The 23,021-nt window shown below is 35.6% G+C and overlaps 4 protein-coding genes across 7 annotated transcripts; 1 reads left to right on the forward strand and 3 right to left on the reverse strand.

Annotated features, from left to right (window-relative positions):
• Window positions 1–2,939: 2,939 nt before the first annotated feature.
• Window positions 2,940–3,971, reverse strand: LOC122301801 (protein ROH1-like). The gene has a single exon (XM_043113178.1). The coding sequence runs from the start codon at window positions 3,960–3,962 to the stop codon at window positions 2,940–2,942; it is 1,023 nt and encodes a 340-aa protein (XP_042969112.1). The 5' UTR covers window positions 3,963–3,971.
• A 2,504-nt stretch (window positions 3,972–6,475) lies between these two features.
• LOC122300408 (RING-H2 finger protein ATL2) lies at window positions 6,476–7,643 on the reverse strand. Its single transcript, XM_043111041.1, has one exon. It carries the CDS (start codon window positions 7,523–7,525, stop codon window positions 6,626–6,628), a length of 900 nt encoding a protein of 299 aa, XP_042966975.1. The 5' UTR covers window positions 7,526–7,643; the 3' UTR covers window positions 6,476–6,625.
• A 2,107-nt stretch (window positions 7,644–9,750) lies between these two features.
• On the forward strand, window positions 9,751–10,800 carry LOC122300409. The gene is made up of 2 exons (XM_043111042.1): window positions 9,751–9,987; window positions 10,099–10,800. The coding sequence occupies exons 1-2, from the start codon at window positions 9,901–9,903 to the stop codon at window positions 10,567–10,569; spliced, it is 558 nt and encodes a 185-aa protein (XP_042966976.1). The 5' UTR covers window positions 9,751–9,900; the 3' UTR covers window positions 10,570–10,800.
• A 751-nt stretch (window positions 10,801–11,551) lies between these two features.
• Window positions 11,552–21,950, reverse strand: LOC122300407 (protein GAMETE EXPRESSED 2). 4 transcript variants are annotated; one of them, XM_043111038.1, is made up of 18 exons: window positions 21,674–21,950; window positions 21,087–21,399; window positions 20,677–20,997; window positions 20,195–20,533; window positions 19,105–19,431; window positions 18,442–18,648; window positions 18,270–18,355; window positions 18,041–18,182; window positions 17,484–17,792; window positions 17,144–17,268; window positions 16,345–16,562; window positions 16,027–16,254; window positions 15,218–15,447; window positions 14,465–14,703; window positions 13,541–13,703; window positions 12,843–13,006; window positions 12,580–12,674; window positions 11,552–11,880 (listed from the first exon to the last, which is right to left on the reverse strand). In XM_043111038.1, the coding sequence occupies exons 2-18, from the start codon at window positions 21,337–21,339 to the stop codon at window positions 11,760–11,762; spliced, it is 3,567 nt and encodes a 1,188-aa protein (XP_042966972.1). In that variant the 5' UTR covers window positions 21,340–21,399; window positions 21,674–21,950; the 3' UTR covers window positions 11,552–11,759. The 4 variants fall into 4 exon arrangements, with proteins under 4 accessions (XP_042966972.1, XP_042966970.1, XP_042966974.1 ...); XM_043111036.1 differs by having other exon boundaries at window positions 14,459–14,703; XM_043111040.1 differs by lacking the exon at window positions 21,674–21,950 and having other exon boundaries at window positions 14,459–14,703; window positions 20,195–20,278; window positions 20,396–20,533.
• Window positions 21,951–23,021: the final 1,071 nt, after the last annotated feature.

Genomic DNA, 23,021 nt, shown 5'->3' on the forward strand with positions numbered 1-23,021 from the left:
AAGCTATGTCAATTATGCTATGTTGTACGCTAAGTTATGCTTTAATTACTTATAAATTTGATTATGCATTTATGCTTTTATTGTCATACATGCATCATTAGTCTGTATGGAAGTTTTTTGTTAACTTGCTGAGATTTGTAATCAAATCTCACTGTGGTAGTCCCAACTACCATTCCCCCCGAATGGTAGATCTTGTTACAGGACCTGAAGGAGGATCAGGAGCTGACCAACTAGACACAGTCGACTGAATGACGGTGCGTCGTTAATGTTAATATAGTAGTTAAATTACTACTTGTACGATGGAGTTGCATCTCCAGTACTTTTGGATCATAACTATTTTGGAATAGTACTGTGATCTTAGTTATTCAATGGATCTTTATGTATGAAGTATGTTTTAAGTATTGAGATATTTTTAGTTTGGTGCATAGTATTGCTAAAGAAAAAAAAAAAAAAATTTATCCGCTGCGAATATTGCATATTGTTAGATGCATGTTAGGAACATTGCATCTTATATGTCATGAACGGGGACAGGTAACCTTGTGTTGCATGTCTCGACGCTTCAAATTTCCATCCTATCCCAAATGGAATTTGGGGGCGTCACAAGCTCAATACACAGAGACAAAGTCACGGCTACCTAACAGAGATGAAGAAATTTTTTTTAAAAGCACCTACAATTTTTACCATTTGCTTCCAGCGTGGTGTGACTCGTGAGGGTGGAACGGAGCGAGATGGAAGCTTCGAATCGCCTCGAATCTTGGTGAGGACGAAATATTGTGTGGATTCGAATCGGGAGGCATAGAATCGTGGTGAGGATGAAGTACAATGTGGAGTCGAAAATGGTGGTCTGAAAATATCGAGGATGAAAAACTCACCATAGATAGGGTCGATAATGGTCGTCGGCGCCGTGAGACAGGGGAGCAGGTTGCTGTGAGATGGGGGCTAGGGTTTGGATACACCTGCAGAATGGAGTTGAACAGACGAATCATATTTTTCTTTATTTTTTATCTTCACGTGATGACGTGGCATGGGCCACGTCAAGCGGTCAATTGGAGCGGGCATCTTCAAGCGGCAGTCTAGCATTATTCTTTTTCATAAATTTATGGTCAAAGGAATGCCGTATACGTTAAGCATAAGCACGATGAGCCGTCAGTCTTCAACTGTTGAGTTACAACTTACGGGGCGTCCATTCCAACTATACGCGTAATTCCAATTTCCAATTTCTCAATCCCAGTCTTCCCTCTAATGTCAGTCACAACGCTAACGTACAACCATTCGAGTTTCAAGTTCAATGCCACGTGAAATTAATAATATATATATTTATATATTAAAAAATATAATATTAGATATTTTTTTATGCAAACCTTGGTTTTTTTTTTTTTTAAAGTGAGATATAGTATTAAAAAATTAATTTTTTATATAATTTTTTTTAAAAGGATGTGCATTAACATTTAAAGAGTGTAAAATTATTTTTATATTAAAATATTAAACTAATTAAAACTAGTATTATATAATCAATTTAATTCAACAGGGTAGACGTTGGACTGGATTAAAAGGGGAGTCCAACGCAAAAGGGTCAGTCGAGAGAGTCTCAATTAAAAATATTTCAAAAAAATAAATAAATAATCATACCCATCATTTAAAAAAAGAAAAAGTCTAGTTACAAGCACACTTATGCATTAATATGTGCACTAATTTATTGTGATTGGTCAAAAAGTAGATTTTATTAAAAAAATACTAATTTAACTTTTAAGTGTAAAAAAATCAGTATTAATATGCAGATTAGTACGTGACTTTACTTGTATGTAGCAAAACTCTTAACAAAAAAATTAAATTAGAATGGACGGTAACATATGTGCCGAGGGAAGCAAATGGAGTGGCTCTGGCAAAGGAAGCTCTCAATATCGCTCGAGATATCATAGACATCAATAATGCGAATCCTCGTGTTCACAACTTAGGTGTTAAAAAAGTTTAAAAAATTAATAAAATAATTATGTAAATTGGTTTTTTTTTTTTTTATAATTTTGTAAAATAAAATAATTTTTAATATATATTTTTTTAATTCAAAATTCAGGACCACACGTCTAATAATGACCCTTATCTCAAATTTATTAAAAAGATCATCGCTTATAATAGGAGGAATATCTCAAATTTATTAACCATTACCGTTAGAGTATTTTATTTATTTATTTATAATTGTTTTACTTAGTGGTTAAAGAAATAATTATTAGTAAAGTTATATGTATTTTATAATTTTTTAATGGTTAAAGATGTTAAAAAATATTTAAAATAAAATAGTACAGGAGAAACAATTTTATAACTTATAAAATTGTAAAATAATTTTATTGGCTTCGATTATAAGAATCCAATATGGATTATATAATTAATCTCACAAATGCAATATTACTTTGTACAAATCAATCTAACTTTACACTATTATTGATTATTAGTGTTCCAAATTACTAAAAAAAAAAAAACAATCTGGTATTAGTTGCATAAACGTGACCGTAATTTAAGATTCATGTCATGTCTGTTTTTTGAGTGTTGTCCTGTTGAATATTAATGCTGGGTTTTCGCCAATATATCATGAGAATAATTTTATTCATTATTTCATTATTTATATGCCATACATTTTTTTATTTTTTATTTTTTTCTTAACAAATATGTACTGTATAGATAATAAATAAAATAAATTCAATTAACTTAATAGAAATAAATAAATAAAATTAAAATATTAAGAATATGTGGTGCAGGCAATAGCAAAGTAGCATTCCGCACACATGATGATCAGCCAAGACCTACCTTGCTATTAGGGGTGTGCATCCGGATCCGGATCCGGGTATCCGCCCGGATTGAACCCGGACTCAATCCGGGCGGATAATCGGATTCAATCCGGATATCCGGATTTTTTTTTTTTTGGTCTTTAGTCCCGGATATTCGGGTTATACCTCTCTGATTTGTTGCTGCAAAGGCACCAAACCCTCCTCCATCTTCTTGCAAGTATCAGCCAATTCAGCCACCTGCGAAGCCATCTCCTCCAAGCGCTCCGCCTCCGCAGGGAAATGAAACGAGTCGGCGAATTCGATCAGGGACTGACCCAACCTCTCCAACCTCTGCGTCTCCTCCAGCAGCCCAGCCAAGCGGGTTTTCTCCTTCTTCTTTTTCCACTCCTCCGCAATCTTCTCTTGCAGAGCGACCATAGACTGGGCCCATCCCAGTTGCCGCGGCACCGGGAAATGGGTCGACAAGCCGTTCCTCTCCTGGCAAGGTATTGCCGCCACTAGAGCCCACATCACAAACAACATGACCGTGCTCATTATGTAAACTGGGGAGGCCAGACCGGATGATTTTGCGCCACGCGGTGCCACCAGGTTGGCCGACATGGCTTGGATTTGCTTCGCGGCGGACCAGCCCTTCGCCATGTTCCACGACAAGGATCGGAATTGCCCGGGCGCGGCTCGGTCCTTGTTCGTAGCACCTCTGCGCCCGAATGACCAGGCTCGCTCCGCTGACTTGTGGTTGCTTCCCTCCTTTTCCTCGAGCGTCAGCATCAGAGAATTCAGGGCCTTCTTGGCACGGCGAACCTGTCCATCGCCGATCGATCTCTGTTCGAAAGCCGAGACAGCGATCTCCGCAAGCTTCTGGTAGTGTCTGACCGATTCGACACTGTGCGAGACCGCATTGCAAACATCGAGTGCCTTTACCACGCGGTCGAGGAACTCCGGGACAAGACGATCGAGTGGGGGCTTGGAAACCTGTGAAGGATCTCGACCCATTATAAGGACGGCTTTGAACTCGGCCTCGCAGCAAAGGAACACGTCGACGAGCTTGCGGAGCCAAGAGACTGATAGCAGGGAATCAGCGGCCTCGTCAGAGCTGGATGATAAAAGATCAGAGAAGCGATCGGCCACGTATTTCTGAAAAAGCTCGAGGTCCTCGAGCTCCTGCTCGTGGTTTCCGTCCATCGATACCACCTGGTTTTCGGCAAATAATAAAACAAGCGGACATAAAAGCCGGTTACGGATTACCGGATTATAAAACCGGATCCGGATTTTATAAAACCGCCCGGGTGTAATCCGGGCGGATAACCGCCCGGATTCACCCGGATCCGGATTTCCGGACCGGACCGGAAAAAAATCCGGTCCGGATGCACACCCCTACTTGCTATTAGTTGCATAAGCATTCTTCATTCAACCATATTTCCATTATTCTTATCTTTAAATTAATAATATTGAAATTATAAGTTCAATTGATCTGATAAACGTGCTTAAATTGATTAGTTTTGGGAGAGAAAAGAGTGCTGAAATAATTTATTGAATTTTTTAAATTATAAATTATATTAAACTATCTCGTTATATGTGTACTCTTTGCTCATTTTATTTAATATAATTGGAAAAATCAATTATTTTATATTAAAAAAAATAATACAGTCAATCACATTAATAGAATATATAAGAATGATTACACATATAATTTTTATTTGGTAATTAATTGAATGGTTTATGCATCTCAAAAAGTGACAACCTTAAAGATAATAAAAACAATCAAATTGAAAACATGCCAAACTTATAAAAACTATAAGGAAACAATAAAAATTAGAATATTGGAATAAAAGCTCTAAATCTAATTAGGAGAATTTCTTCTTTGATTATCCCAATAAACAGAAATCTCTGGTATTTTTCTGAAAAAGGATATAAAAATACAGCTTATACCCTATTGAGTATTAAAATATGGATGGAGTTGTAATTTAATTGATACATTCTATTTTTAAAATTTGTAGTTTACATACAACTCTATTAATATAATTAATTACATCACTTTTTTTAATATAAAATAATTATTTTAACAGATTATATAAGTGAAATGCATAAAAAGTACCAAAAAATAACTGTATATAATAGAAATTTTTTAATAATAACAAGGAAAAAATGTAAATTTGTTGTCGTGCTTTAAATTTCGTTTGGTTACACAATTTAAATAAAATGAAATGAGATGTTTTGTAGAAAGTTGAACAAAATATTGTTATAATTTAATTTTTTTAATATTAGTTTAGTTTAAAATTTTGAATTATTTATTATATTTTATATAAAAATTAAAAAAATTATAATGATTATATAAAATGAGATGAGATAATTTAATTTTGTTGAAAGTTAATTTTTTTATTATCTTTTTAATTTAATATGCTTAAATATTAATATATTGTTACATTTTTTATTTTTTAAAATATTTAAATATAGTAACAAATTTAAAAAAATGTTATTTTAGAACACTAGCATTGACTTAATCAAAAGTCAATATATTTTTAAATTTTGATGAATTTATTTAAAGTAAACCTATATTGAATTTATCAAAAAGGTATTTAGAAAGTTTTGAGTTATATTAATTGTTGCTCTTTTTTCAAATTTAAAGGTCTACTATTCCACATTCAAACTAATATTTTATTCTAATTTTAACAGACAATAATTTTATTTTATTTTATTCTAAATTAGTTAGAAATTAATTGTTTAAGTATTAAATTAAACTATTAATGTCCATATAGTTAGTATAATTATAAAATATGAAAAAAAAAATTAAAAATATTATTATTAAAAAATAATATTATATTATTATTTTGATGAATCTAATTAGGGGTGAAAACCGATCCCTTCGGCGTGGTTTTTGGGCAGAACTGCCGTCGACCGATGAGATGGAAAACGGTGGACGGGCCGACCATAACTGGTCGACGGGGAGGAGGACAATCGGCCGTATCGACTCCGGCGGTTTACGGTTGGTTCTCGATTCCTCTCAGGTGGCGTCGTTCGTCTGAGAGAGTAGAGAGAGAGAGTTGCAGAGAGAGAGAGAGAGAGGGTTACTAAAATGCAAAAAGGGGAAAGAAGGCAAAGACGACGACTGTGTAATTTCGAAACGGTGTCGTTTGGTTTAATACCAGACGACACCGTTCTAATTCTTTTCCTCACCTTATAAACAAAACGACGCTGTTTGTTATAATAACAAACGGCGTCATTTAATCTGTGTGAGAGATAAAAATTTAGGTTAAAACGACGCCGAGAAAATTAAAAAAAAAAAGTATTATTACATCGGCCGGTTCAACGGTTTGAACCGGCCTCAAACTGTGACTGAATCGACGATAGGTGGTTTTGCTAAATCGTTGCCGCTCGCCGACCAGTTCCTTGGCGGTTTCGGTTGGTTTCAGACTCCGACGGCCGGTTTGAGTCGGTCACAAGCGGTTCCACAATTGCTTGTACATCCTTAAATCTAATGACTAATCTAATATGAAATTATAAATACGAAGGTTTTAAATTTATAAAAAATATGTAATTTTTATTAAATTTTAAAGATGAATTTAATGGCTCTAATTCTATTCCTCTTATACGTTGGACGCGCCCAGTGGTCTGGGCGGCAGGTGGCATCACTTGAATTAAAATTTAACTTATATTTTTTACAAAAAAAAAAAAAAAAAAAAAAAAGGAAGAAAATATCAATCAAATCCTCGGTATATTCTGAAAAACAAAAAAAAATATCGGTCGGTCAACCCAAGGCTACAAGAAGTATGTGCCAAAATGATATTTTGCAACGTGTAGGACCACAGACTTGGGACTGCTAGTCCACGAATGTCTTTTGCTCCGATTCAGACCTGTTTTTGCCGGCTATCATCGACGGCTCCTCGCTCAATATCCGGCTCGGGCGCCGAACAACAGCTCGCTGCGTTTGCCGAGGTCGGTGACTCACTTGCTCTCTTATCTCTGCCGAGAATTCTCTTCAATGACAACATGCGACTCAGCGGCGATTTGAAACCTCTTTGACTCGCTGGGGAGTTGGACTCGTCCCCGAAGCTTACGTTCCTCCTCGGGACCTCAATGGAGACACCCACCAACTCCATGGGTTTTCTCCGGGCCACAGTCGACGACGAAGGCTGATCCACTTGTTCATTCTCGTGCTCACAATCCGAGCACAACCCCGAGCTCGAACCTGCTTCAATTCTCTCAGGTTCACCGACGGCAAGGACGACTTCGTCCGGGCTTTCAGATACTTGGCCGTGTTCAACCGCGGACCGGCAGAGCGGGCAAGTGGAGTGGGAGTGGAACCACATGTCGATGCATTCAATGTGGAAGGTGTGGCCGCACTTGGGTAGGGTCCGACCCTTCTCGTTCTCCTCGAATTCGGAGAGGCAAACTGGGCAATCAGGGGTTGGCTCCGGGTGGGTCTTGGAGGAGTAAAGGAAAACCGGAAGAGAATTGAGCACGGACGCGTCGAGGCCGCGGGTGGAGACGGTGGGGGCGGCGTGGTTGGGGTTGGCGTTGTCCAAATAAAAAACGAGTTGGGTTTGGCGACGGCGGCGACGTGAGCGGAGGACGTACCAGCGGGCGTAGAGATGGAGGCAGACCATGAGGATAACAACGAAGAACAATATAACAATGGCGCTGAGCATAATCTTGCCGCTGAGGGCGTAGGCAGGTTCGGAACTCCGATTGTAATCTATTTCTCCCCGCTTCAAAGGGTAATCTGCCGGGATGTCGTTCTCGCCCATTGTACGTAGTGAGAGAGAGAGAGAGAGAGAGAGAGAGAGAGAGTAATCGAGATTGAAGAACAGGGAAGGGGAGGGACGTCGCGCTAAAAAGAGGATGGCCGGATAGGGTCTTCTACCACCTGTAGCAGACGCCTCTGTTGACTTTGGACACGCTTTTCATTCAATTGACCCTTTTTATTCCAAGTTCGTTTACATGTCTATCCTATTATTTTTTTTTATAATTTTTATACGAATGTTTTTTTTAGAGGAATCTTACCCATCATTACACACTACATATTTTATATATTAAAATATTATTTTTTTATTTTTTTTTTAATTTTTAATTTTATTTTATTTTATTCTTATTAAACTAATTAAATTATTCTATTTATTATCTACAGACTACATATTTATTATAGAAAAAATAAAAAAAAATTAAAATAAATATGATGTGTGAAATGTGAGGATGACAAGAAGATTTTTCCATATTTTTATAAAGAAAAAAAGTCATATAATTTTTTACTATTTACATAACCTTTCACACGTTATATATATATTTTTTAATTTTTATTAAATATTTAATATATAATTAATAGAAAAAAATTAGTTAATTTAAAAATAATAAATTTTAATTTTTTTTAAAATATTAAAAAATATAAAATTTTAAAAAATATGATGTATAGAAATAAGAGTACATACAAAATATTCACCTATTATGTTTATTTATATTTTATCCTAATAATACAAAGTGTTTAGATAAAAAACAAAAAAAATTTCTGCTAATGTCGCAAACAGAGAAAAGTCATCATGGTGGATGCGAACGGCTATTCATTTTTTTTTCTTCTTATATTTTTTTAAATTATAATATTATTTAAAATATTTATTTAATCATTAAATAATTAAAAAAAAAACTGATCTTTTTTACGTGGGATAAATATTTATCCTGAAAAAAAAAAAAAAAAAAAAAAAAAAAACCTCAATCTTTCTGTTCCTAGGGGATCGTGTCTGCTTAGATTCCACACCCGACACGGCTTGTGCTTGAAAGCGGATTGAGAATGACAAGACACGAATAGCTGAATTGGTGGAATAAATTCATTTACGTTTATTTTAAGAAAAAATCTACTTCCAAGTATAAATACTTATTAATATATTTATCATATGGTTGATTAAAATATAAATTTTATTAAAAATAATATTAATTTAAAATTTGAATCTCAATATAAATTAGTACTTTATTTTATTTATAAGTAATAAAATTTTTATTTTAAATAAGAGGAGGTGGCTCATCATCCTCATAATGTATATTATATATTTTAATATATTTTTATTAAATTAATTAAATTATTTTTATTATCATATATATTTATATCACATATTTATAATAAAAAAATTTAAATAAATATGATATATGACAAATGAGAATGATAAATAGAATTATTTTTTAAATTAAAATATTTCACATATTTTAATAGCTTATTTCATGTTATCGAAATATTATATATATTTTTTAGATTTTTATATAAAATAAAATAAAAAATTTAATTTTTTAAATAAAAATAATATTAAAAAAATATTTTTTTAACTTTTATCACAATCAATACATTTTACAGATACACTAGCCTACCTTGCCATGACTGCAGTGCAATGCAGATGGTTGCAGTAAACTCATTACCTGACTTTTCCGTCACTTGTCATCATTATTTTAGATGTTTTCTTCAAGTCTACTTCAACCATTTCCGACGGCTTTACAATTTATTTCCGGTGAGACGTCGTTTTTCCCACCCCTACTGTTCGTGCAAAATCTAATTCAATATGGTCAGGCTTTATGGCACACCAGCCATGTGCAAAACTGGAGTTGAATACCAATATAAAAGGCCAGATAATATTAATGCATCTTCCATTATTTTCGGTAGAAACTTAATTTGGATGAGTTTTATTATATGTAAATACAGTCGTGCACTAATTTATATATTAATATTAATTTATTTATATTTAAAATTTAAATTAATATTATTTTTAATTAAATTTATTTTTTTATCAATTACATCATATTAATACATAAATATAATTCATAATTATATTTACAATTATATTTTTTCAATTTAAATTATTCTCGTCATGCAAAGTTCGTGCCTTTATCCATTCATCGTTAATGGTTGATGAAAAAAAAAATAATGATTAATTAATAAATGTGTACAAATGAAATACGTGAAATATAATAAATGAGATTCTCGAGCCCCTCAAAGGCTCTTTTCCCACTTCCCCACACCCCTACTTTCCCTGCAACTTCCACCTTGGTGACCACTGCACCACCTTTCCCTCAACGCGGGTGGACGCTGAATTGACTCCTCCACAAAGGGAAACTACTTCGAAAGAGAGGGGAAAGAATAGCAAAAATGTCCAACAAGTCCCCGGTATTTCCGATGCCAGAGCCCCTACACTTCAGCGACTATGGCTTTGATCCTCAAATCGACTATTTTCGGGTCTCTGTTTTGTCTTCTTTCAGACTCCCGTGTTTTGACCATTTATGTCATCTCTTTGATGAAGTGTTTGACGATGAAATCTGACCCATTTTTTTGTGTAAAAAACAAAAGGTGTTAGAAGAAGCGAGGAAGCACAAGCGTGAGACAGCAAGGTCTATAGATTCCATCCACTTCAAGCTCCAGAAGCCTGTATCCAAAGACGAGTCCAAGAAGAGCCAAAAGGCCAAGAAGAAGCGGTGGTGGAGAAGCGCCCTTCTCTTCTTCAAATGGAAGTGGATGCCTCACCACCATGGTCATGGGCGTTATCGTGATCATGATCACGAGGACGTTCATCAAGCTCGAGCTCGTGCCTTTAGGGCCTCGATATCAGGCCCCGTGTACATCACCGAGAGCACAAGTGGGTCTGCTACGCCGTACCCACGTATGGATACTAGCCGGTCATCCTCAGGTCCCCTCGCCGGAATGTTTACCCCGTTGAGGAAGGATGAGTCGGACATACCTTATTTGAGCCTGAGGAATCTTAACATGGAGCAGCAGCAAAGGTGCTCGACCTCTGCAATGCCCTTATATTTGGTTACTTGAGAAGCACGAGGCGCTTGAACCTCTCTGTTTTTAGCAATTTCTCAGGGCACCATATCATATGTATCTCCTTTCTTTTATTGTATTATTACCTGAAAATGTATATATATTATGCACTTCAAACCATTAAGCCATCGATTTCTATGTGTATGTCATGATTTTCTGAACTGCTGAAGGTGTTTGATCTATAGTAGGAAAAGCTGGATGATCCTCCTCCTTTGTGTTTGTTGCTCACTATTACCCTCACTTCTGTCGCAAAGATCAATAAAACTTCATCTCAAGCTTTTTCTAAAAAGTTCTCTAGCATTTTCTCTGCTTCTCAACATCCCAAACAAGATTAGAACATTCTCATCAAAACTCTTCATGACAATGCTATCTATGTCCACAGATTCTTACAGAGAATCCTCACCGATAGGCTTAAATTTTTTTTTTTTCCCCATATATTTTTTAAAGTATTTAAACATTTTTTAAAAATAAAAAAAATATAAATTCATTTAAAAACAATTCCTTCATCATTAAGTGTAAAAAAAATAAATAAATAAAAAATAAAATAATAATAATAGTAATAATATGTATTTCGGTAAATACTTTCGGAAGAAAGTTTATGTGGAAACAGTATTTCCCTCGAATAATTATTAGTTAATCCCCGATTATAGATAGTTTTTGGCACATGGATAATGGGTATTTTCCGTCTATTGAAAAAGTTATGGGGTTGACCAAAGCGATGAAGCAGCTTTTCAAAGCTGTCCTTTGTTTTAAAAAATAATAATAAAAATAAACAAAAGGTATATCTCACCGTAAAAAGAATATAAAAAAATCTTTTTCTTACCAAAAGAAGATGCTATTACTATGCGTTTTGACTGTTGGACGTGTTTCTTAGCACAAATTTTATATATATATATATATATTTATTTAAATATTTTTAAACATTAAAATAATACATTTATAATTATTCTCTATTAATTAAAAAAAAATTCATAAGTGATTAAAATGAAAATACAGGCATTCTATTATTTTCTTTTGAGAAATGCTATGTTGCCCGCTGCCAGTGACAGCTAATGCATTTGCAATCCCTGTAATAGCATCCCTTTTGTTTCTTTTTAGTGGAATCCATAGAAAATAAATGTCTTCCGACAAGGTTAAAATCTTTGATTTGTTTGCGCAGTTCAGATTCGTGCAGTCTGTCAAGTTGTTTAACTTTGCTCTTTCTCGACAGCAAGTGGCTTGAAACTGGGTAGAGAAGTCCGCTGGCTTTGATCACAAGAGCGAAACGCTTGCCTGCTAGATTCTCCTTTCCCAGATAGACGATGTGACCTGAAAATTTGCAAACAATATTTTGTTAATGGATCCTAAAACAACCAAAAAGAACAAGCTCATTGACATTATGACGCATCCTTTCGAACCTATGTTTATTAATTTGCATTAAGGATTTACTAACAAAGCTCAACAAAAGAATAAGCTCAGAAACGTGAGACATTCCAAGCCATCCATCTATTTTACAATACTCTTTTCTAGCAGAATGGATCAAATGCTGCTGAAAATGAAATATAACCAGTTGTCCTGCCCATGAAGTTATTATATTGATTCTCGAAGAGCTTGTTTACGGTGCTAAAATAAAATCTAAAGAGAAACACTGTAGCCACAAAAGAATTATATAAAACTAATCCCACAAACTATCGTGGCTTCATGTGGTCTGTCAAATTGTAAAGTTATTTTTATTGTAAAGTAGATTTAATGAAGTAGATAAAACCACGCCAGCTTGTGAAATTATTTTCTTTGTAATACCTTTGTAACTGTAGCAGTTCTCAAGTTTTTGAGAAGCTAACTATATCCTACCATTGAACCCTAAAGTCAGAAGAGCAGATTGTGACAATGTGTCTAAAAACCTTCCCCAGTCCCAAATTTCACCCAGCCTTTCTGTTACCCTTATTTCCAGGAAACCTATTTTCTCAATCATGTAACAACAAAATTGCTACTCACATGCTTGAACATTTTGAAACTTAAAGTAGTTACCGCTTACGAAAGTTGGACAATTGGCTACCAGGCAAGAAGGAGCTTGAAAAACACCCAGTGAAGTGAGTTGCATCCTGAGATAAATTTGTACTCGGCTGCACATTAATAAGAAAATGCAACATTTAAAAACGATTTTGTACACAATTCATCTGTCAATAGTATCGATATTAGTTCATAATGTTAGTTACAAAAAAAAGTACAATTTTGATGAGGCAATATGTGCTCTGTCATGATTCTAGAATCAGAAATGTATGAATACTTACAGTTCGATCATAGGAGCTTTGCACAATACATGGCTCAGAAGTCTTCATGTGCCGGTTTCTTCTTTCATTTACAAGGAGAATTGCACACTTGCATATAAAGAATAGAAGCAACACCCCAAAAGAAAATACCACAAGAAATTCAATGACGATAGCTGATCCCAGGGCTGTACGCGTCAGAGAAGATAAAAACTTATCACACCTTTAGTTATTTGGTACTAAGCTAATAAATTACAAGGATTAACTAAACTTTCTTCATCCATTTCTGAGCCGTTTCCAAGTAACATCATTTTGAAAGATATTTAAAGTTCTTGCATCAATTAAGTTCCCTGTAGAATATGTAAGAGCACAAAGGTAATGGGGGTCTTGCTTGCTGATTTGGTCAGACCAACAACCACCATCACAAGAAAAGGAATTCCTTTCCAAATCCATAACAGAAACTTGTAATGCAGAATCCAAGCATTTTTTTAGGTACATTTTTCTACAGGGAAGAAAAGTCACAAGGAAATCATCATAATTAAGAGAAACACAGATGATCAAAATAAAAGTATTGGTAGGATAAATATTACTTCAAACTTGGACAAGTTAGATCTGCCATTATGCTCAAGCAACTATCCAAAAAACTAAGAATGAAAGGCTGAAGCGAATACATATTAAAAGCAAAGACAATAGCAAATAAGAATAACTTCAATATCATTTACCATGAGCTACGAAGGAACTCATTGGCCTTTTTCTGATAAGATTTACAGCTGCCTTAGTGTATAAAGGCAATGAAACCATTTCAGCACAATCTGAATCTGGATAACACCCATGGTTTCCCATATCATTTAGTGTTATTGTCAAAACAGCACCATGTTCTCCACCCTGTACAAGATTCCCAATTAGATAAACACTTGCTACTTGAAGAATGGTATAATGTTCCTACATGCAAAACTTTCTTTCCTCAATTTTAAGCCTTATTATGCTTGGAAACTATATGTTGAATTCCGAGAGTTATGATACAACCTGGTCCTTTCATTTCGTGATGCTAATAATGCTTAACACTGTATTAGTGGGCTCCCTGGGATTAAAAAAACAAAATACTATCTGAATAATTGACTGCATGGTCTGATACTCTCTGTCCAGACAAATCGTCTTCAAGCATAATGCTAACCAATTATGACACTAGTAAGTTGTGGTATTGACATGCAACATCTTTCACATCTTTTAAGCAGAAAACCACAAAACATAAGAAAACAGAGTCCAACTTGAAGTGTTAAAAAAAGAAAAAAGATTTAATTCATGGTGATGATCCAGTCAATTTATTTATTTATTTTTTCCTAAGACCAAACTAAGCTAAATGCATGTGCGTAATTATCCTAGTCAAAAAAATATCTTTTTAATGGTTAAGATAACTATCTCCCTCCCCAATATGTGTTGTTTCTTTTCATTTATATTATGTGTTTTTTCTTGCTACCATCATAGTTAGCTTTACAATTACCATTATTATTAGATTTTCAGAAGGGGCAGGGGCTTGTAGAGGCTAATTGAACAAAGAGGAAGTCTGTGTAAACATATGCTTTATCTGCCACCAACTTTTACAACTTGAAGTACAATAATTTGGAGCAAAAGGAGCTCACTCTCGCGTGATAAAAAAGCTGTTGCATAATACTGTTGCAGTCATTAACCGAGCCTCGAAACCTTATACCACTAGCTTTAACTGCAAAATGTTTTGAGATAGCAACATATGTCTGCAGAGGTTGCCACATATAACTATGCTTTAGCTTCAGTTCAGTCGTATCGATGAGTTCAGCTGGTAAATTAGCAACTAAAAATCCATCATTAACTTCCACAGAAAATATGACTAAGAAGTTAATATCACCACCTGAAACATAAGCCACCAGCAGAATGTCCAGCAATTAGAAGTCTGCAAGTCAAGCACAAATATTAAGATGAAAAGGTTCAGATAATAATTCTTCCGTCTGTTTCATCCAAACAGGGCACTCTTGTGCTTTTTACGTTATAGGAGAAACCCACCCCCAGGAACTTTCTCATAAAAATTTCCTATCATATTTATCAACTAAGTTGGCAATGGCTCAAGCATGGCATGCCTCTTGATTTTGTATCTAGGAGAAACAATCTTTCCAAAGAAACAATAAATATGCAGACATCCTTCTCAAACCAACACCTTATAACAGAACGGATTCTAAAATGAAAAGTACCAGTTTTTTTATTTTTTTGGTGGAAAAGGAACACAACAATAACATTGGCATATACTAAAGATATTCTGACTTTGTAGTGTGATGCTTTTAATTTTGCTACAAGTTAAGTTACACACTCCTCTCGACTTTCTCGTTTAAGAATTTCCATCTATCTAACAGTAACAATCTAAACCATACCAGGGAACGTAGGAAGATCAGGATCCCCAATGTAAAACTCAAACTTGTCCCTTTCTCTGTCAAAGATCAGTGATTCATCTTCGTTACCCTTCAGGATGATAAATTCAGGAGCATGAATAAATGGAGGATCATTAATGGGTTCCACAATAATGGGAACATCCAAATCATTTTTTCCATTCTTGTTCCTTGTAGAGATTCGAATTGTATCGTTGCCACTAAAGTTCTGATTTCTGAATAAACAAGCAAACAAGAAGTTACCGACAATATTGTGGAGCACAAATGGAAAAAGATTTTTTGAGGTCCATTATTATAAACTTCTTACCCACTAGGGGTCATAAATCATCTGGTTATAGTGACCTCACTCCCTTCCCACGGATAAAAAAAAAAGAAGAAAAATCGATACCAGTACAAGCAGAAATGGTAAATCCGAATGAAGGTAGCGTTGATTTCCCAAATAATTTCCTTCAGATTTATAGACTATTTTCCAACGATATTATAAAATTAAATAAAGAAGAGGAGGTTCATAGCTAGAAAAAAAATTATAAAATAAGAATAGTATCTGAGCAGCAAAAAACATGGCATAATTTTTCATGAGGAATAACTTATAAATTTCTATTTTCTAGTCAATCAACGGTGATAATGATTTTGCAGATCTGAATAACTTGGAAGTTCTTCAAGGGGTACTTACATAGAAGATAATAAAAAGAAAAATAAAACAACTGCATCCTTAATATCAAACAAATTTTCAGAAATGATGCAATCAAAATTTTTAACCAAGTGGAATTGATATTGAGGTTTAGTAATCATACCCAAGATACTGAATTGACTGAAGCGCAAAATTGATCACTTCCACACGGCCTTCTAAGATCAAGTCCTTCGCTTCTTCCCCCCCTCTGTTTACAGAAAGTCCACTCCACATTGGCTCCCAAAATTGCATCAGCATTGGAGACAAAAAAACAGTCCCAGCTTGTGCAGTAAGAATAATAGAGATGTTCTCCATCTGATCTGAATATCTTATTTCAAACCCAAAGAAACCCCTACAAAGAGACAGAAAAATTCCTGGACATAAATGACCAGAATTTATATGTAACATATCAATACAATGTAAAAGGATTAAATCTCCTTACCCAAATCTGGGACTTAACACATCTTCAGTTACTTGCACTAGACTTGGGGAGGAAACAAACTGGGGTGGGATACTGAGAACAGAAATATTTACAGAAGCACTAGCAAGATTGCCATTTATATCAGACATTGTGTATGAAAAAGAATCATTCCCATAATAATCTTTGTAAGGAGTGTATCTAAGATGCCTTCCATACTGTAGGAGCGAACCGTGATCTGGCTGAAAAAATAAAAGACAATCAATTAGGTCAACTGTCCATAAATAGAATTCATTGTTACAAAGATCTATGCATCAATCCCTTTTACAATATAAGTCTAAATCAGTTTTGCCAGTGGCCTTTAGCCAGCACTGTAACGCCCCAAGGGAGGCCCAAGCCACATCTGCGCCTATACTCCATAATGATTAATCAATGATATAATTGGAATTGGAGCCCCATTAAAACCATTATAAAGAGTAAGAACTTTTCATTCCCAACCAATGTGAGATCCCATACACCACCTACCCTTATTATCTATCTGTTAGTATGGGGTATCACAGGCACTGAGTCCAGTTCTGACCTTGAGAGCTGGGGTTCGACTCACCCCTCCTACGTTGTGTAGCAAAAAAGTTGAGAAGAATTTCAGTTAAAGGTATTCTATTCTTTTTAAAAAAGATATGGTGTAATTGAGCTATTGATTATGCCGAAATAAACAGATGCAGAGATTCTAACGACGTATAGAAAAATAATAATGAAGTTTGGATGACTGAGAGGTTGGAGGGTTTGGGGTTGTCGAGACTGCTTTCATTATTTTTCATCTTACTTTTGTGTATTCGGCAATACTTGCATTATCACCAGCAAAGTAGTCATTTGCTAAAGCATCAAAAGCAATGGACTCATCCTCCCAAACTGATATTGTGTCAGAGTAGGCAGAGGGAAAATATTCACCTGAAAAAGTCAATCTCGACATAAAAAATTTGAGTGTGCATATAATTTTATGTAAAGCCACTGGCAAAGTTGCAGATGATTCAAAATTATGTCAGGGAAAGGGAAGCATAAATCCCATTGACATTTATATAACCCACAAGCCACAAGATCATAAACCATATATAAACTTGACTTATTCTGTTTTAAAAAGTGATAAAGTAAACTGTTAGTCTTACTACTGTACACATTGACCCCAAAGGGGCAGGGTGAGAACGATATGCCATTGAAAGAAGCACACATCTCATAAGTGCCAACATCCTTAGACAGATAATGGACAGTGTATGATCCATCATTGTTATCCACAAACATCCAACTTGAAAACTCAGAATTGTTGTGTGACACAATCTCTAATTTCAGCCTTGATTGTTGTGAGAAAACAGGGTTTTGAAATGAATCCAGGAGCTGCACTATTATTTCATTTTTAATCAGCCTTGGCACCTTGGGAGAAAATCTCAGAACCCCTGACAATGATGTATTAACTTCACCTGCAGGTGAGTAATCCCTTGATCAGATACGAAACTGAAAAGTAAAAGATCACAATAATAAACTGGTTGATCCTTTGGACCTTTGTAATAAATCATTAAGGGTTGTAAATTTTTTTTTTACCATAAAGCACAATTGATCCTTTATTGTGCTTAAAACTTTAAGGACTAGTTTTTAATGATTGAGGGGTGGGTGGGGGGGAAGGAAGGGAGCCGAAGTTGGGAAATATTAAATTAATAAAGAATGATACCTGCTATAACTTCCTTTGTGAATGAATGGCCACCATTCAGTAAAACATTTCCGCAAAATACATGAATTTCATAAATCCCACTCTTGTCTGGTGAATACACCACATTAAAGGAACTGGCCTGAACTTTTGTGCTGTCGACAGACTAAATCCAGAACCAGCACATCATCAGAAGGAAAAAAAAAAAAAAAAAAAAATCAGGCTAAAGTAAATATAAGATTGCAATTCTTACACTGTTACTCAGCTCAAAAGATGGTGAAGGAGCAATTTCAATCGGGCTGGTGGCGCCATATCTCAATCTTCTTGTGGGTTCACTGCCTAAAACAAAGAAAAACTCTCTTTGTAAAATTAACAGCACACCAGAAAATGATCAAACATCTGAAAAGTTGCTAAACTGCATATACCGTTGATGACATGTAGTGGAGATATGGTCGGAGATACATAATATGAATCACTTTCCCTAACGATTTGTACTTGAAGCCTTTCTACTTCAACTGCTGAGGGGTATTGATAAAGATCCTTCAAATAAACCGTGAACTCTGCTACTTCCCCAGCAATCGAGTTATTTAAACCAGATCCATTGACAACACTTTTCAATCCATCACAATAACCTAGTTCCAGTTCAGGCATAACATGAATTCCGCAGTTAATTAACAAAAAATGGCTTCGTAGACAGAACAAAGCATACAAAACATTTCCCATAAATGCACTCTGACTAAAGTGAATTTTTAAATTTAGAATGCCAAACAAAGCACATTAACCACATAAGAACTCTTGCTTTAATTATATGTACCAGCAAGGGTAAATTGTACCACAAGGAGTAGTCCATAAATGACACTATTTCTTGTGGCAAAAACTATAATCAGAAACTAGTATAACACGTACTGCACTAGGTCTATAACGCACCCCCTGGGTGCCAAAAGAAGTAAAAGAGCAAGCAAAAAAAAGAAGAGGGTCAAAACAGTTCACAAAGTTGTAGTGGGAAATAGCTAATAAATCAATCAAGTGATAATCACGGACACTGACAGATTGTCCATCACCAAATTTAGCAACATAATAATACACACCTACAAAGACAGTGTAGGCATATGGCATATTGGAAATGCTTTTATTATGCTTGATATCATATATTGTGAGCAAGAAGTTCCCCGGTTCCAAATTGCTAAAAGAAAATAACTGAATTCCTGCCATGACTTCTTCAAAGTGTAAATCTGCGACAGGTATAGACAAGTTTGTCTCTTTTTCAACAACTTCAGCATCAAATTCATACAATCCTGGAACAAGGTTCCCGTATTGATCCTTCTGGCATATGAAGATCTCCATCTTTGAGAATAGTTGCCATCCATTTGGTTCGAAGTTCCATGTGGCCATACAATTGGAAACCTCAAGAGGTCCTGGTGAAGGCCAACGCAAGATCATCAGTAGAACCAAACATATGCCAGACATGATAACCCCCTAAACAGACAAGATTTTTTTTGGAATTAGAGTTATTTCTGCCCTAAGAACGCACTATTAAGTGAGATGAAGGTGTAACACCCCAATAGAAGGCCCGAGTCACATGACCTATATTCTTAAAGAATTAGTCAATGATACAATTAGAGCTCTATTGGAGTATTATAAAGAGCAATGACTTTTCATTATCAAGTAATGTAGGATCCCATATACAGCATACACTTATCACTTATTAGAATGGGGTATCACAATATCCTCTCTAATATTCCTGATGTCTTCGTTGGGCTAATCCTCCATCAGTGGCATAGCTCAAGTCTCATATTTCTGGTTGTAATAGCCTTTGATACCATTTGTAACGCCCTAATGGAAGGCCCAAGCCACATGGCATATAATTCAAAAATATTAGTTAATGATACAATTAGTGTCCCATTGGAACATTATAAAGAGCAAGAATTTCTTTTTTCCAAATAATTTGGGATCCTATACACCACCTACACTTCTCACTTACAAAAATGGGGTATCACATGAGATCACAACGAGACATTTTTCCAATTATAGGATGCCCATGTCTTAATAGTTGGTGCAAAGAACTTGATGACTATTATCATCAGTAAAAGTAAAAACAAAAAAAATCAAAATCAGGTATATAAGATTAGTACCACTCAACAAAAATTAGAAGCTTATAACAAAGCAATATTGCATCACCTGGGTTCACCTTAAACGGTAGTGGAGAGCCCCTCAAAGTTTCATTGTCACCTTCAACTCGTAATGAGAGGTCTCCAGCTTGCACTACAATAAATTCAATGATGATATAACCCAATTCATTTGAGCCCATGAAGCTGATGTTAGGGACACTTGCAACAGAGCCATTTACATAAAGTGATGATACAGTAAACTTATACAAACTTGGGTCTTCACCGGTTGAAGAGATATTATTCCCAAATGCATCTTTTAAAATTATCAGAATTGTCGCTCTCATCCCCGCTTCAAACTCATTCATAAGATTCATCCATGAAGCGACACAGGCAGACGGGTACATTTGACCTTCAATCAGGCAACAGAACAACTTGGGTTAACACACCTCGTTATAGACACCACAGATAACATGCAAATCATTCAAGAAAAGGAACATGCAGAAACACCTAGCTAAATAGCAATTCGATCTCGCAATTGACTACAAACACTACCTGGTTCAACTTGGAAATGCATTGAAGAGTCAAACACTTGGAAATTGTGTTCCTCGATGAACACATTGAATAACCCGACAGTTATTACAGTGAAGGAAATTCTCCAGTCACTAGGATCGCCCGCAAAATCATAAAGAACACCCGACACATAAGAACTATTCCCCATCTTTCCGTTGACAGTAAGAATGGGCTTTAAAGCATTTCTATCAAGCCTGTCAGCGTGCTCCAGTACTTTAATCTTTATGTTTGCGATATCACCTGCCCGGAACGTGTCTTTATCATCCAACCAACCGAAAGCAAATTTAGGCAATGATTCTTCCTCTGCCACAAATGAAATTGAAAACAAATATTAAAAAAAAGCCACTGTATGAAAAAAGGATAGGAAAAAAGAAGTTTTTCTTAGCGATTGCCTGAACTCGCAGGGTCAGAACCAGTCGCTGTGAACAAAGAGAAAGCGAGGACCAAAAAAATGACAATGTGTAAATGCATTAGGACCGCCATGGTAACCGTCAACCGAGGAGAGGGTAGGCCGAGAAAATTGAGAGTGAAGGGTGACCGCCAAATCTTTTGACAATTGTGTGCACTGTACTTAGAGTAATCGTGGCAGCTGGATATTTTGAAGCGGTTGGCGGCAGTTGGAACTCGGGAAGCGGTTGGATTCATTCCCCTGTAATCCCATTTTTCTGGTTCTCGGTCAGAGACTCAGAGTAGTGCTGCTGCAGGCTAAACATGAACAGCTGAACGTGCTCTTTAGCACAATATTATGTGTAACGTAATAAAAATTTACGAATATTTATCAAATAGTTTGAGTTAATTATTTTTTAAAAGAGGAAATGATACAACATGTATACAATTATGTGATAAAATAATATTATTTTTTATTTGATGTGTTTAAATTTAATAAAAAAATATTATTATATTTAAAATTATCTATAAATTATAAACGGATTGTTAGCTTATCATTACTATTTTAAAAGGATGAGATAGTGTTAATTACTTTTTATAAAAGGATGTCTCAATCAACAAACCCCTGCAAACTCAACAGCAAGGCAGTGACGGTGAGGTTGGACTGTAGCAGGACAAAACAAGGAGAATGCAAAGGCAAGCTAGTCTTTCAAAGCGGCCGTACGTTTAGAAGCAACTCTATTAAAGATGAAAGGAAAATCGATTTCGACATGTTTCATTGGTGCATCAAATGCTAGATTGGAAGTGTAGTGAAGTGAAGAAAAACACCAACATGACTTCTGCAACTGTTTTAGCCAACACACGGGATTTTGATTTGGAGACAGTATGCTGCTTTCGAGAGGACCAAGACACTATGTTTGATCTAAGGAATATGGCATATCGTCTGGTTAAGCGCTTGTCCTCGATCAGATCGAACGACCTGCTCAATTATATGACATGTTATAATAAGCGAATAATCAAGAAATTTTTACTGCTTTACTTTTTGACACGTCTTTTGCAATAATTGAAGCCCAAGTGAACAATCTCGAGAGTAGGAACGAATCTGAACTTGAACATCGTGATTCCCTCCCACCTGTGCTTCATGACTTCTCAACAGCCAACAGATGTTGGTGAGATGCCCATGTGACCTGCAAGTTCACATGGAACGAACAATAGCACCAGGAATGCAAGAACGGCAGCAAATAAGAAAGGTAGGCAACCGCATGTCGAGTTCTAATACTTGCCATGTCGGATGGAACAGTTCAATTGCAAAAGAGAAAAATGCTATTCTAGATAATAAAAAGTGGGCTTTCTTCTCTGGTTGGGCCCAGTTGATTCGGGCAATATTATAGATTTGGTCCAGGACTTCTGGACTGTCAATGAACCAGACCAGCTAATGAAACCCATGTTTTCCAGAAATCAGCCCTCTCTTCTCCAGTCAAATCAGAAGCCCATCTCACATCTAAAACAGGAAAACAAAACCCTTCTCAGAACACAACACGGAAAGGAAACAAATAACCAAGAAAAAAGAAAAAACCCATCCAGACCACAACATGCGCCGTATCAAAATGCGCCTGACGGCTACACGTACTATAGCAGTAGTTTCGTCACCTCAAAATCGTTTAGATTTTACCCATCTCATCTCACAATCACTGGTGCTTGGTCTCCACGTGTCGTCACAGACGAGGGTGAATAAACCCCATCAACAGCATTTCAGGCCATTTGATGCCAATCTTCCCTAACTGATGATTTTGAGTTAGGTAATACGAGTTTCTTTAGCAAATATATCAGGATTACAAACTGCAGTGTACTTTCAACATCCAATGCCTCTAGCGGTGGCATCATAGTTCGCATAACTATGTGAACTGTAAAAAATTATCATTTAAAGTGGTGTTCTCTTT

The sequence above is a fragment of the Carya illinoinensis genome, chromosome 2 (assembly GCF_018687715.1).
Source record: "Carya illinoinensis cultivar Pawnee chromosome 2, C.illinoinensisPawnee_v1, whole genome shotgun sequence".
Lineage (NCBI taxonomy): Eukaryota > Viridiplantae > Streptophyta > Magnoliopsida > Fagales > Juglandaceae > Carya > Carya illinoinensis.

Coding starts and splice junctions, on each gene's coding strand:
- LOC122301801 (XM_043113178.1), bottom strand. CDS start 3,962: ATGGACGGAAACCACGAGCAGGAGCTCGAGGACCTCGAGCTTTTTCAG.
- LOC122300408 (XM_043111041.1), bottom strand. CDS start 7,525: ATGGGCGAGAACGACATCCCGGCAGATTACCCTTTGAAGCGGGGAGAA.
- LOC122300409 (XM_043111042.1), top strand. CDS start 9,901: ATGTCCAACAAGTCCCCGGTATTTCCGATGCCAGAGCCCCTACACTTC. Junction 9,988..10,098: donor CTCAAATCGACTATTTTCGG/GTCTCTGTTTTG, acceptor AAAAAACAAAAG/GTGTTAGAAGAAGCGAGGAA.
- LOC122300407 (XM_043111036.1), bottom strand. CDS start 21,339: ATGAATCCAACCGCTTCCCGAGTTCCAACTGCCGCCAACCGCTTCAAA. Junction 15,448..16,026: donor CAGTCAATTCAGTATCTTGG/GTATGATTACTA, acceptor TTGTTTATTCAG/AAATCAGAACTTTAGTGGCA. Junction 13,007..13,540: donor GAGTTCCTTCGTAGCTCATG/GTAAATGATATT, acceptor TGACGCGTACAG/CCCTGGGATCAGCTATCGTC.